The 14,396-nt window shown below is 36.3% G+C and overlaps 1 protein-coding gene across 4 annotated transcripts in view; it reads right to left on the bottom strand.

Annotated features, from left to right (window-relative positions):
- PIK3C3 (phosphatidylinositol 3-kinase catalytic subunit type 3) overlaps positions 1-14,396 on the bottom strand; it is a 146,010-nt gene that overhangs the window by 81,446 nt on the left and 50,168 nt on the right. For all 4 annotated transcript variants that reach the window (XM_029921945.1, XM_029921947.1, XM_029921946.1 and 1 more), the window contains exons 7-10: positions 13,175-13,246; positions 10,183-10,287; positions 9,413-9,505; positions 1,090-1,275 (exon numbers count right to left, since the gene is read on the bottom strand). In XM_029921945.1, the coding sequence (XP_029777805.1) occupies positions 1,090-1,275; positions 9,413-9,505; positions 10,183-10,287; positions 13,175-13,246 (456 nt within the window). The remainder of the gene's footprint in view (positions 1-1,089; positions 1,276-9,412; positions 9,506-10,182; positions 10,288-13,174; positions 13,247-14,396) is intronic.

Raw genomic sequence — 14,396 nt, forward strand, 5'->3', positions numbered from 1 at the left:
TGATGGGTAGGAAATGGAGAAGAGAAAATAAGTGTTACAGATGAAACAAGACCAGCTGTGAGCACCTGGCCACTGCTGGAGACGGTAAATGACAGGTGAGCATTCACTAGACTATTTACTTTAGTTCTTAACGTTTTACTATAATTAAAGACATACATGAACCTTAGTTAGTGCTGTTTTGCCGCTATGAATTCAAAAATGACCTTTGTTTTAAAAAAAATCTCCAGTATTAGTTATTCTATGGAATCAACATTCCTATATACATTGAGGCTTGAGAAAAGTTATCATGTATCCCATAAGCCCTGAAAACTAGCATAAATTATTAGGTTATGTTGGGAAAAGGCATTCACTGTATAAAAATTATTAAGTTAAAAATTGCTGGATTACTCTATCTTATTAGGAATAACTCCAATTCAAAATCCATCAATGCTTTGTGTCCACAGTGTTTCTCCTTCCCTAGTGGTTTTATATGTACATAAATAGCCAGCATAAAGTTTGCAGGCTTGGCTTTCCCGAGGATTCAAAACCACCTTCAGAAAATCTACATATACACATAATTGTCAGCAGCTGAAAGTTTAAGGGAGAAGTTTGAAGGAGAATAAGATGACCATGCATCTCTATCCTTTAAAGGCCCCAAGGGCTTTTCAAGGCTGCAATTAAATGTGGCTTGCTGTATACTGACTGATAGAGGGGATCTGAATTATTCCCTAGCTGGTGCTGCATTAAACCATTTTTCATTAGAATTCCTTTTTCCAGACAGAGCAATACAAGCTCTGCTGCCAGGTGAATGTCCTGGGAGAGATTGTCCTATCATGTAACAGATCAGGAAGTAAATTTTCATTTCACAGAAGAGCCCTTGGAGGAATATTTTAATTTTACTTCTGAAAACACACCTAGTATATCCTCTTCTCTTCTAAAAATCTCTCTCCTTCTGTCTGTCTGTCTGTCTGTCTGTCTGTCTCTCTCTCTCTCTCTCTCTCTCACACACACACACACACACACACACACACACACACACACAGGACGGGGCGGGAGGAGTAAACTATAATCGGGCTCTAGTTTAAAGAAGAGTAAAGGGTAACAATGTACCTCGTCATCTGCCTGTCGCAACCGGGCGACGGCATACCGCCTCACAGTCGGATTGGTGTAATGGGAGGATAACAGCTCCAAGGAGTCCTCTACGTCCATTGGCTTCCATTTTCCTAGAAGTTCCAACGCCTGTTTGGCCTCCTGCGGTAGATCCCAATTGACACATTTCAAGAATTTTGTCAAAGCCTAAAATCAGAAAAGATTTTAAAATTAGAAACAACAGCTATTACCTGGAAAACGGAAAGTCAAGAGTGACTAGGGAGCCTTTCCCACTTCGTCCTGATGACAGTCACAGAACTGATGACAGACTCCACGTATAACCACTAAACATAGTTGTACATATATTGCTAGAAAAATACTGTAGAACAGAAAGAAAAAAAAAGAAAATAAAAAGCATGTTCCTTGTAACTTTACATTTTTCAGGTTTTTAAGGTTTTATTTATTTTTGAGATACAGAGTGTGAGCAGAAGGGCAGACACAGAGGGAGACACAGAATCTGAAGGAGGCTCCAGGCTCTGAGAGGTCAGCACATAGCCCGATGCAGGGCTCGAACCCATAAGCTGTGAGATGGTGACCTGAGCCAAAGTTAGATACTTAACCGACTGAGCAACCCAGGCACCCCTAATTTTTCAAATTAAACCACTTACAGAGCACTATGAATTTTTTAAGTTTTCTTTGGCTTTTGTTCATTTGTGTTTTTTATTTTAAAATAGTGCAGGCCTCAAGGGCACCTGGGTGGCTAAGTCAGGTAAGCATCCGACTTTGGCTCAGGTCATGATCTTGCAGTTTGTGAGTTCAAGCTCCGTGTCAGGACTGTACTTAGAGTGTGGAGTCTGGGGTCCTGCTTCTGATTCTGTGTCTCCCTCTCTCTCTCTGACCCTCCCTCTGCTCTCTCTCAAAAGTAAAGAAACATTTATAAAAAATTTAACAAAATAATAAAATAGTGTAGGCATCAAGACATGGAAATAAAGAGGCATACATATTCTCATGAGATGCCTTAAAAACAACATCATTTTACAACATCAGCATGTGCCAAAATATTGCAGCCAATAAATAGAGTTCCAAGTCAAGCAAGGGTAGAATCCCTACCACGAACCTCATTCTCAAACCTCCCCAGGATCGCTGGGTTTCCTAAATACTCACACATGAGGGCTCAAGCTAAATTAAATATGTACATCTTTTACACAGAGAAGTAACGATTTTAAAAGACAAATAAAAACTCCACAGAAACAAGCATACAGAAAAACACAGAAGCAGCAATGAATACTCTATGATTTGTAGTGTCTTTCTGGAACCTCACTTCGTTAGATAAGCAGCGTAACTATCTAAAGTTTTTATAAGATTGTCCAGGTAAGTAAATGACCTTGGAGTATATCACTCATGGTTGCATACATAATAGATGCTCTTTTAAAAAAGTTGTATATTTGTTCTCCATAAAAAAACTACCTCTATTGTCACATCTCCCTCCTGGGAATACTATCTGGCTGATCCCATTTTCTTCTTTCTCTTTCTCTATGAATTCATCTCTTGAACAAAGATAACTTTAAAATTTAAAATTCCTGCTCTGACCAACTAAAATCTTTACATTAGTAAACTAATCCAGTTCTCAAGAAAATGTCCTCATGGACAACAAAACACACTTATTTGTTAATATGACATAAAATGAACCCTAATGCCCATGCCCTAACTTAGTCTTGATTTAAGTAAATTTTTTAAAAAGGCCCCATGAAGATTATCTAGTCCAATGCTCAAACTGTATATAATCGCAACTAAGTTAGTGGCTTGCCTATCACTTCAAAATGGTGGACAAGCTACACCCAAAATTGGGAGTCCACTAACTCTCAGCCTATATGCATCTTTTACCAGACGGTCCCTCCTTACCATTAAGGCACTGCCATCTCCTAATAAGCTAAATCCATGCCCCAAAGAGACATTATTCCATCAACACTGATCTCCTAAATCCATTCCCAATTCCTGTCTTATTTCCCAAGCAGTAGTCCCTGCATTTTCCCCCTCAGCTTGATTCTCACTACACTACACATCTGGATTTTGGCATAGCCTTCTAGCTAAGAGGCTTAATACCTGATTCTCTCCTAATCATTTCATAAGAACTCTCAGAAGCTCAAGTAGGAAGTAATGTTAGCATGAAGCACCAACTGTCAAGAGAAATTTATCTTCTAATATCCCTGCCAAAAAGAGACTTAATATTTAAGTGATTCCAGTGACTCATTTCTAAGGTACCTTCTGTGAAGCCATTTTTTGTTTTTTTTTTAACTATGTAACTTCTTCCCAATGTCAGTTTCATTGGGGAAAATGAGAGCAAATTTAACCCCCTACACACACATACATGAACAGCTTTTCCAACAGTGGATGATGCCTATCATATTGTTAGTGTGGTTTCTTATTAGATGACAGAATCACTCTATGTTACAAAACAAAACAGAAAACAACAAAACTGTGGCTTCCTTTTCAAAATACTTCAGTGATACGTCTTACTACACTCCTCTCTTCATTAAGCTAACTCGCAATCTCCTCCTATGCTTCAACCAACGTAACTTAGTTAATATATGACTCTAACTCCTGTCTACAAGCCTTCCCTATGCTCATCACCCAAAAAGTAGTAGAATCGTCAAGGCCAGCTTGTCAAAGACTCAACTCTTCCAATAAGTTCTAAGCAACTTGGAGCTCTTCCATTAGTAGTTACCTATTTATGCCCTTCATTCAAATGATGCTCTTAAGTGCCAAACCCTTTTGTGGGCATTCTTATCTCGACAACTGGAGTCTGTGTTCCGCAAGGATAGCTATCCATTTCTTCCATACCAACCGCATGGTACGTAAGAACACATATCACCCTTCTGACTTATTCCATGCATTTTATTTTTCACTTCTAAAATGTATTTCTATGTTAAACATTGAAACAAAGCAATACTTCTTAAATAACTACAGCAAAAGCTTTTCCATTTCACAGCCCATCAACAGTCTTAAAGAAATGTGCAGATACGTACTTATAAGCAATTCGTGCAGGATGCTGATGTACTCAACTCAGTAACTAAAACAATCTAACATCCAGATTCACAGATTTACATATTTACTAGTAAGATTTATAGACCATACTGCTGTCAAGGAACTTAAGACACTGTACAAAGAATTATACAACTTTCTAATGCTGAATGTTACAAATGTAAGCAAAGAGGTAGAATGAAGAAGGAAACGAGAAGAGAAATGAGAAAGAAAATGTAAGAATTTGAAACAATAATAATAGTTAATTCCTGGCCCTTTAAAATGCTGTGTTGGTGTATGTATAACTAAGGTACAGGATTCAAAAGCAATTTTATCTTTAGAGTATTCACGGCTAACTGGAGAGTACAAGCTTTTGAGCCAAGGTGTTTGAGGTCAAATCCTAATTCCTAGCTCTATTCATTATTAGCTCAGTCACTTCGAGCACATTATTTAACTTTTAAGTGACTTACCCTATAAAGTTGCAGTAATGATTAAGCAATTTACTAAATGCAAATATTTAGAACAGTACTTGTATATTATACATATTTGATGTTAGTTACTTTATAATCTGATACCACTGTTATTCTATTTCTGACATTGGGTCCAATATTTTAAATAGAAGTATTTCATTAACTTCCCTTTTGATCTTAGAACCTCCTCACTGTCATCTCCTATTCTTAGAATCATGTTCACAATCACTTCAGAGCTGAAAAATACTATGTTCATCATATATATTTCTATTTTTAATTTCTACCAACTAAGTTATTAAAAATTTCTAATTTGTTGCTAAAGGGAAACCTATTCCTCCACTCACAGGACACTTCTGACAACAAACTATTGCTTAATTCTCTGAGGACACCAACTAACTATCCCAAAATCTAATTCAATTCCTGAAGTTACTTAAGATACCACAGGTTAAAGGGTCAGTCTCACAAAACTGCTCCCCATTTTAGAGCCAATTACAAATTTTGGGTCCCCAGGTTGTCCACACTTGTATGTGACTTGTCTACAAATCAAAGTTATCAATGACACCTCGCTCAGGCTCAGTCATTTCCTATAATAGCTCACAAAACTTAGAAATACTTTACTTTTTCTACTGGTTTATTATAAGGACACAAAATGAATAATGAGATGAAAAGGTACATTGTACAAGGTCTGGAAGGGTCCCAAGCAGAGGAGATTCTGTCCCTATAGAGGTTTAGGTATGCCACTCTCCCGTCACACGGATGCATTCACCAACCCATTAGCTCTGTAAACACTGTCATCATAGGTTTTTATACAGGTTCCATTACATAGGCATGATTTATTAAATTTCTGGCCAGCAATGAGTAATGCAATTCCTAATCCCTCTCCCAGAGGTCAATGAGTGGGACTGAAAATTCCAACCCTCTACTCCCATTCACCTGGCCGGTTACCCTAGCAACCAACCCCATCTTGCAAGAGTCACCTCTGGGGCCCCTGGGTGGCTCAGTCAGTTAAGTGTCTGACTTCAGCTCAGGTCATGATGTTGCAGTTCGTGGGTTCAAGCCTCGCATCAGGCTCTGTGCTGACAGCTGGGAGACTGGAGCCTGCTTCAGATTCTGTGTCTCCCTCTATCTCTCTGCCCCTGCCCCGCTCACGCTGTGTCTCTGTCTCAAAAATAAATAAACTTTAAAAAAAAGTTTTTTAAGTCACTTCATTAGCATAAACTCAGGTATGGCCGAGAAGGGCTTATTATGAATAACAAAAAGACACCACTCTCATCCCTACCCTACCACTCAGGAAATCCCCAGGGCTTTAGAAATTGTGGCAGAAACAAAACCCAAGTATGTATTTCTTATTATAACACAACATCACTGTTATACTTGAATTCTTTTGACTCAAAAGTGAAAATATCTCCTCACCCTGCTCCCTCCATTTGCCCTATTTCATTATCTCAGGCACTCCAGCCTAACTCCTGGGAGTTGTCACCAAGCCATCTTACACATTCTCCTCTCTTTCCCCTGCCCTCCAAGATCACTCTCAAAATCATACATGAGCCTCCTAATTAAGTCTCTTTTTTCATTCTCAGATCTCCAATTTATCCTGGTTTGATTTCCTTAAAACACCACTTCTTAAGACACATTCTGTTCCTTTTGTGGTTTCCCATCACCAGTGAAATCCAACTCCCAAGCTATAATTCAAGGCTCAAACTGACTCCATCTTTTCTATTTCATAACTATTCACACAAATTTTTCTGTCTCTGAACTTAACATACTACCTTACTCATGCTTTTCTTCTCCCTGAAAAATGATCACATAAAAAATATCATCGAAGCTTATTCAAACCTTAAAAACAATCTTTTGTTCTGTAAAGCTTCGTATCACAGCACACTGATCTTGTTCTACTCTATGTATCGATGATAGCAATTACCTAAATTTCTGTTAAGAGAGTAACCTTGAATCAATTAACATGCCTGTTTCTCCCTTTTGATTGTGTACAGATATCCTTTCCATAAAACAATTTTAATTTATATGAAGACAGAGGAATGATATCTCAAAGTCTAGAGTCTAAATACGACTAGGCCACAGTGGTAACTTTGCTTGCTCAGGTGAATTCATTTCTGCTATGGCTCCTCATCAACTTCTTGACAGGAAGCACAAATATAATTATTGTCCTGATGTTACCATCTCAATAGCTACATCAGGAAAAGCCTCATATACACATTTAGTGCATCACTATTACCTTTACCATGTGACACTTCCCAAATGCTTTTCCCCCCCAAAGATAATAGAAAGGCATTAAGAAAGTTATTTTCAATTAAAATTTTTTTAAAAAGCCATTTGCCATTTACTGGTTTTGAAAAGTTATCAATATTCACATTTTAGATTTCATAAAAATAAGTCACTTTCTACATAAAATAGTCCACAAATTTTAATATTATCCTAAAATTTCACTGGTTTTGCTTGATAAAGTGATTACTGTGAACTTCATAGGTGCAACATCACATTCAGAGTGGAGGGTTTTCATACAAAATACTTAAGACAGGTCATTTAGAAGAAAACAGGTGGAAAGACCAAATTTAATTAAAAAGCAAATAAGAAGTATATCCTTGTAAGAACTAATTTCCACCAATTTCTGGGCACTGCTTTCTCTCCAGGTAATCTTCTCAGCTTCAGGGCCCAATGTCAAATTACCTAAATCAGTTTCAGAGAAACTGACACAGAAAGAATTTCTTTGTGTAAGTAAATTAAGGGACAGAGGTACAAGAGTATTTGTTTTCTACAAAAACCATTTTAAATTATTAGAGACACAAATGTGGCTGTGTGAATAATTTCTCTGGTCACTTGAAGGCCAATATATATATCTGGTCTACTGAAAAGTGCTTCCCAAACATTAAAAAATATTGTTTGTTCTACTCTAGTGATCATAAGAATCCTATAATGTGTCCTGAGAACCGAAGTTTCATCACCCACCTTTCGAAAACTTGAAATCAACTAGTTAAATGAAACTTGTCACATACTTTATATCACTTGAGCATTTTATTTCTTTTGCACCTATCTAGAAGTAATTGAATTTCAGTGGGAAGTGACTACTTGTTTAAACAAACAATTTTTCTTGCAAGCCTTTCTATCTAAGGCAGTTCTGCTCTGTAAATCTTTTCTATGCTTCTTGAACCCATACATTCTAACAGGTTTAATTCAATATCTTGCTGCGTGTTTTAGAAAACACTCTGCTACATTCAAGATGCAATTTCTGTGACCAAGGTAATTCTTCATTTAAGAGTATCATGTACTAACTCAATCTTTTTATGAAACATAGAATCACAACCTAAGTTTTTATTGATGAATATTTCCTTTTTTGCAGTCATGAGGAGAATAACACTCAAAGCTATAGGAAATTTAAAATTCTTCTTTCACTCTTGTTAAAGATGTAAAGGAGAGTTAATGTAATTCATCTACAAAGAATTTCCCAAGGCATCAATAAAAGATAAAGAAGAAAAGCTTGACAGTTTAAGATGAGCTGCAATTGAATCTTTACCTTTACTTGAGAAATGAAAAGAAATGCAATTGTTTCAGAAAAACAAGTTAAAGTAGCTAAAGATGGTCTCACGAGACTGTAAAACATATTCATTCTCATATAATTATGTAATAGCTTTCTCACAGATATTAATTTTCCTGATGCTGCTATGTTTTGTGCCCAACACACTTCAGAAACCCTGTGGAGGGTTGTGATGTGATGTTGCAAATATTTTCTCTACAATCCACTAAGTTCTCTTCTAATTCACAGATGCGAGCACATCAAGAGACAGTATATGTAAGAGCTTTGTGCTTCTTGAGCAGGTTCCTTAATGTCTCTAGGAGTCACGTTTCCTCATCTGTAGAGCACTAACAATAATGGCGGCATTGTAGGGTTATTGTGGGATTTAAAAGATCCTTGGCACACTGTGGCTGACTAATAGGTTCTGGTTATTATTCCCGTATCTTAAGAGTTAGTCAGTCCCTGGGGCGCCTGGGTGGCTCCGTCGGTTAAGCGTCCGACTTCAGCTCAGGTCATGATTTCACAGTTTGTGGGTTCAAGCCCCACATCAGGCTCTGTGCTGACAACTAGCTCAGAGCCTGGAGCCTGTTTCGGATTCTGTGTCTCCTTCTCTCTGACCCTCCCCTGCTCATGTGGTCTCTAGCACTGACTACTTTATCCTAATTATCTCCAGAAACGTAGCAACTCCAAGGACCCATTAAGACAAGCAAATGTCTAGTTCTGACCTTGCCTCTATTCTGCATGCCAAGATAGATACCATTCCGCGACTCAATTTATATATTTCAAAATACATTTCTTAAACCCCCTCTCCAGCTACACCCCCTCCAAAGTTCTATAGTCCCTTTAATAACATAGTTTGCTAGTCATCCAAGCTCAAAAAGGTGAGAACAATGAAGACTGAAGTTAAACATTTACTCTGCATCTAGTATGTACCAGGTACTTAGCCAAGCTATTCACGAGCATTACCTCACCTATCAAGTATTGTCATCATCAGAAAAACGAGGAAACCAAGCTTCCAAAGCAATTCTCCTCACTTTACCTCATAAGAGTAAGTAGTGATGCCCAACTGAACCCAAGTCTCTCTGATTTGACCCATTCAAGCTATGTATCTATGCATAATCTATGCACCAATAAACTGGCACACGTGTCTTCATGTATATACCCTTCGCGACATTTAAAAAATGAAGTATCATGTATATTGCTTTTTAGCATGTTTTTATTTTGACAAAAACATCTTATTTCCATGGTAGTTTTACCTCATTGTGTTCATTAGTAACAAAGTTTGCAGATAAATCTGATACATGAAAATATTCAAGATACTTACTTTTTCTTGATTAGTGAGATAATATCTAAACTTCCAAACAAGATCTTGTTCTTCATATGTAAGTTGCTTGGTTGGTGGATAACTCACAATAATCTACAATGAAGAACAAAAAGAACTATTTTTGTTAAATATAGTCTTCCTATATATTTCCATTTCATTTAAAATTTTTCATTTATTTAAATATTTGTATTATAGAATATTATAGAAATAGGGAAATGTACATGAAGCAAAGTAAAAATTAAATTTGCTGTACTTCTCAGTCCAAAAAGGATATTACAAGAGTGTAAGGGGGAAACAAAGATGAAATAAGTCACACTCCCTATAGAAATCAGTAACTACAGAGCTCATTTAATTCAACCAAAAATAAACCAAATCAAAATAACAAAAGCCCCCTTTCATTCCAAAAGGAAAAAGGAAATAAACAACAAGCACTTTCTCAGTCAAGTCCAAGCACACAACAATGCATATGTGCAAGCCAAGGCTTTCTCTCAGGCAATGTACCTTGGGGCCAGTTTCTGAGACCAGTATATTAATAAAGTGTGTATATCCTATATGTCACTCTGTCTCCAAGGTTAATATATTTTCTTAAAGCCCCAAAAATGATTTAAGAAAAACAACAGAAAATGCAAAATTGTTGTAATTGTGCAGATTTCAATGACCTGGAAAAAACATGCACCTGCATCACTTTCAAATGAAGTGGTTATCACAACAGTTGCAACTAAATTACACATTTCATTATTTTTATATTCGTAGTCTGTAAACTCGCTTACATTTAGTTGATCTCTTGTGGCAGCATTAGGTTTGAGATCATGGTCAGAAGGTCCGCTTCTTAAGCTCCGGGCGAGCTTGTGGTGTTTGCTCTCAACTAAATTCTCCTATAAATTATTTATAAATATTAATCAATAATTCTTCATCAAAAGGAAGATTCAATAGCCAGTTAGAAATACAAAAGTAAGTAGTTGCTTACTTAAGATCATTTTATAATAATTAACATTTTATTCTTGTTACAAGTTTAGTCCCCAGTGTATGTTTTACGTTTCTTTTAAATATCACCATATTGAGGCAGGGAAACTAACCATGCCTTACGTTTCACCAGTGCCATAATGTGCACATGCCATTGCAGCTTCTTAACACATCTCACTATACCCCTCATTTATTCAAGGCTTTCACACCCACTTGGGTATCACCTTTACTCTAAAATCTTCCCTGACAACACAGACTAAAGCATTCCCTCTTCCTATGAGCTACTATTGACCCTGCCAGCAGTGACTGAGGGAAGGGACAGTGACCACAAGGCTTGAATACATATATGTAGATTTGGTATGGACTATTTTATTTACGGCCAAAATCATTAGTTTTGAATATACTGTCTTAGCTTAAAAGGTTTTTTATTTTATTTATTTTAGCATGTGTGAATTATCTGTTCATATCTTTTTGTTAATTTTCAATTGGCTTTTTGGTCCTTTGTTACTTTAGTTTTTTAAGAATCCTCTATACATTAGATATCCATTCCTTTGTCTGTGATAAGGTCAAGAAGAGTTTCTTCCAGTTTGTTAACTTGTCTTTTGACTTTGATACATGTTTTGCCATGTAATTTTTTTAATGTAGTCAAATTTGTCAATCATTTCTTTTACTGTCTCTAGATTTTGAGTCCTAACATGATTACAAAGTTTTTCCGACACTGACAGTAAAGTACTAGTGAGGTTTCATTTTAATACTTAAATCCCTGATCTATTTGTTGTTTTTCTTTATGTATGATGTGAAGTACAGGTCTGATTTAATATTCTCCTAAATGTACGATGTGAGGTATGGGTCTGATTTTATCTTTCTCTAAATAGCTAATCAGTTCCCCAACACTATGTTCCAGTGATGAACATACACTAATTTGCATATGTGCCTGGATCTATTTCTGAGCCTTTTCTGCTATCCCATCAGTCTATCTGTCTACGTTATGTACCCGTGCTAGTACGTGTACTTATAATTACAGAAGTTTTATAGTGCTTCATTCTCTGATTCAGTAGTATATCAGCTGTTTTGTTGTTGTTGTTGTTAAAATATATTCCTCTATTTAGTAAATAATCATGACTACAAACTGAACTAAATTTTTGAGCACAGGGAATAAGGAGGCTACTTTTGGTTTTTTGTTGTTGTTGTTTAGTGTTTGCTCATTTGCATTTAAATTTTAAGAAAAAATTTAATGTTCGTTTATTTTTGAGAGACAGAAAAAGAGCGATCGAGCGAGAGAGGGAGACACAGTATCTGAAGCAGCCTCCAGGCTCTTATCTGTCAGCACAGAGCACACGGGGCTGGTAAGATCATGACCTGAGCCAAAGGTGGATGCTTAAACGACTGATCCACCCAGGTGCCCCTTTTCACTCTGTTTTAATTACGGCATCCATAATGTTAAAGCTATAATTTTTTTTAAGGTTTATTTACTTTTGAGAGACAGAGTGCAAATGGGGGAAGGGCAAAAATAGAAGGAGACAGCGGATTTGAAGCTGGCTCCATGCTGACAGTGGCAAGCCTGATGCAGAGCTAGAACCCAGGAACTGTGAGATCATGACCTGGGCTGACTTTGGACACTTAACTTAGCCACCTAGGTACCCTAATGCTATAATTCTTGATGAGTATCTTCTTTAGAAAAGAATACACCAAAAATACAAACATCTCATTTACAGAACTTTTTGGTAGGAGTTACAATGGTAACCATGGTCCTGGCATTAAAAACCGTCTTTACTCCTGGCCACTTTGAAGGTAAGCGGAAAGTATGGCCATTTGTATGTTTCAAATATCTAGAATATAAAATATAATTTCATTTTATAGGGAAAATTCGGTTTCAATTTTAGACATATTAACTCGAACTTACTATGTTATGCATAGGGACTGTGAAGGAATTCAGGCTGCTTGTTTCTAAGATTCCCAAGTGACCTTTTACTTCTAATTTTATATGCTCTTTCTGCTATCTCTTCCTTTGATGTTGGGCCATCAGTTATTACTTACTGCTTTAATGACCTGTATTTACCTCCATCACCATGTTTTTATCTTCCAATATGCCACTTTTAATCCGCTTTGGTCTGATTAGGAAGGTAACTAATCCAATTAGAAATGTAAAAAAAAAAGAATAAAATGTTTCAGAGTGATGTAAAGGAGTTTTAAGTGTGAATATCATGGTATCCATTATGCCTTTTTCAGGCAAAAAATCTTTTTTGCCTGGAACTTTCTAAATTTAAAGTCATCGAATTACTCCTCTGTTGCAAAGTAAGAATTCTTCCTGTTTCCCATCCTTGAAAGAGCTATTATCACCTCAAAAATTCCATTCGTAGCTATTTCTCAAAATCATACAAGTCACCATGATCCCAATTAAACAACAGTCTTCCACAGTTTTCAACAAAGTCAGTCTCCCCACAACTACCACCCGCTGAGCCTACGGTTTCATCCGAGGGTAAACAAACTCCCTCCCACATGATGATCCCCTTTCAAAGATCTGTCCCCTGAGTTCTCACCTCAAGACTACATTCCTTGCTCTTCCAATAATTCAAATAAAATGGTTCCCCAGTACTATACTAACCTGCCTTTATTTTTAGGTGTTGGTGCTGTAAAAGTTCCACTGAACTTGACTCCAGATAGCTAAAATGGACTTACGAATTACTTTTAGATAACGGAGTTAGTTACACGCTTTTATAAAAGAAAGTGTATGTGTGGATCCAAGTCATAATCACTGTGGAGAAACGCACTTTCAAAAGAAATTTGGCAATAACTCACCATAGACATCTGAGGGTCAGGAACCTTCACAATCTCAAAGCTTGTTAAAATTGGAGATGACTCATCACCATCCTGGGTTACCATGTAGTAATTTAAAAAACAGATTAAATTTAACCAAATTATTTTGTTGGTATTATCATTTTTCAGGAGTATTGGCTTTTATTTTCATCCAAATCAGACAAGAGAGGTAATTCAGCATAATAAATGTCACTGCATATATAGTGGAAAAAGCTAAACTAATTAAGGCTAAAATCCATTTCCTCTTAACTGCACACCTTGCATCAAGTTTTTCTGTCAATTTCCAAATGCTAGTATTTCCTTTGTTAGATAATGTGCAACACAACCAGGAGAGACTGAAAGAAGGGAAGTACTGTGTGACTTGACTTTAGTTCAGTAATTGAGTCTTACAGAAAACCACAAATTCCCACAGCCATTGTTTAACAGGCTGGTTCTCAGTCACAATACCAGAAAACACATTTATCAGCCCAACTGTGACAAGTAATCTTCACTAAGGCTATCTGTCACAAAAGACAGGTGACAAGAAAGTCTATTTCCATTAGATTCAATCCACTGGCCCAGCAATCTTTACACTAAGTGGAAATATGACAGGGTAGGTAGACAGGCATTAATTTATGAGCAATTTTCAAGAAACGGTAGAAAGGGGTCAAGAACCTTTTCAAAAATACTTGAAATTCTTCTAATTTTTATTCTGTTATTATTTCATCTATTATCAAAGCTGTCTTTCAAAAGATTCTTCACATCTCTTATGTTTGAAAGTACCATTTCCATTAGCATGTTGCAATATAAATTCTAAATGGGCAGGAAATAATGCTTTAAACTATATACAGTAAAAATATAAAAAATGTGAGTTTATTGAAGTATAATGGTGACAAAATAATTTCACTCATCTGTATTTCCCGCTGTTTTTAATGTAGTTTTTCTAATGAATTAATAAAGAATGTTAAATTGTCTACCTTTCTAATGTCTTTTTACCAAACACTATCATTTATAAAAGGCTGAAACAAGCTAACTTTTCCTAACCTTTTATTAAAGGGAAGGGGCACAAGCTAAACAGAAAAAGATAATGTGTTAACTTGAAAAGTACCAGAAAAAAAATGATCATAAATTAACTATATAAACCTTAGAACTCTATTACAAAAACATCTTTCAAACAGTAATTTAGTTATAAGAAGATGTATATTTTCAAAAATCACTGGGACAG

Source organism: Suricata suricatta, chromosome 14 (assembly GCF_006229205.1).
Source record: "Suricata suricatta isolate VVHF042 chromosome 14, meerkat_22Aug2017_6uvM2_HiC, whole genome shotgun sequence".
Lineage (NCBI taxonomy): Eukaryota > Metazoa > Chordata > Mammalia > Carnivora > Herpestidae > Suricata > Suricata suricatta.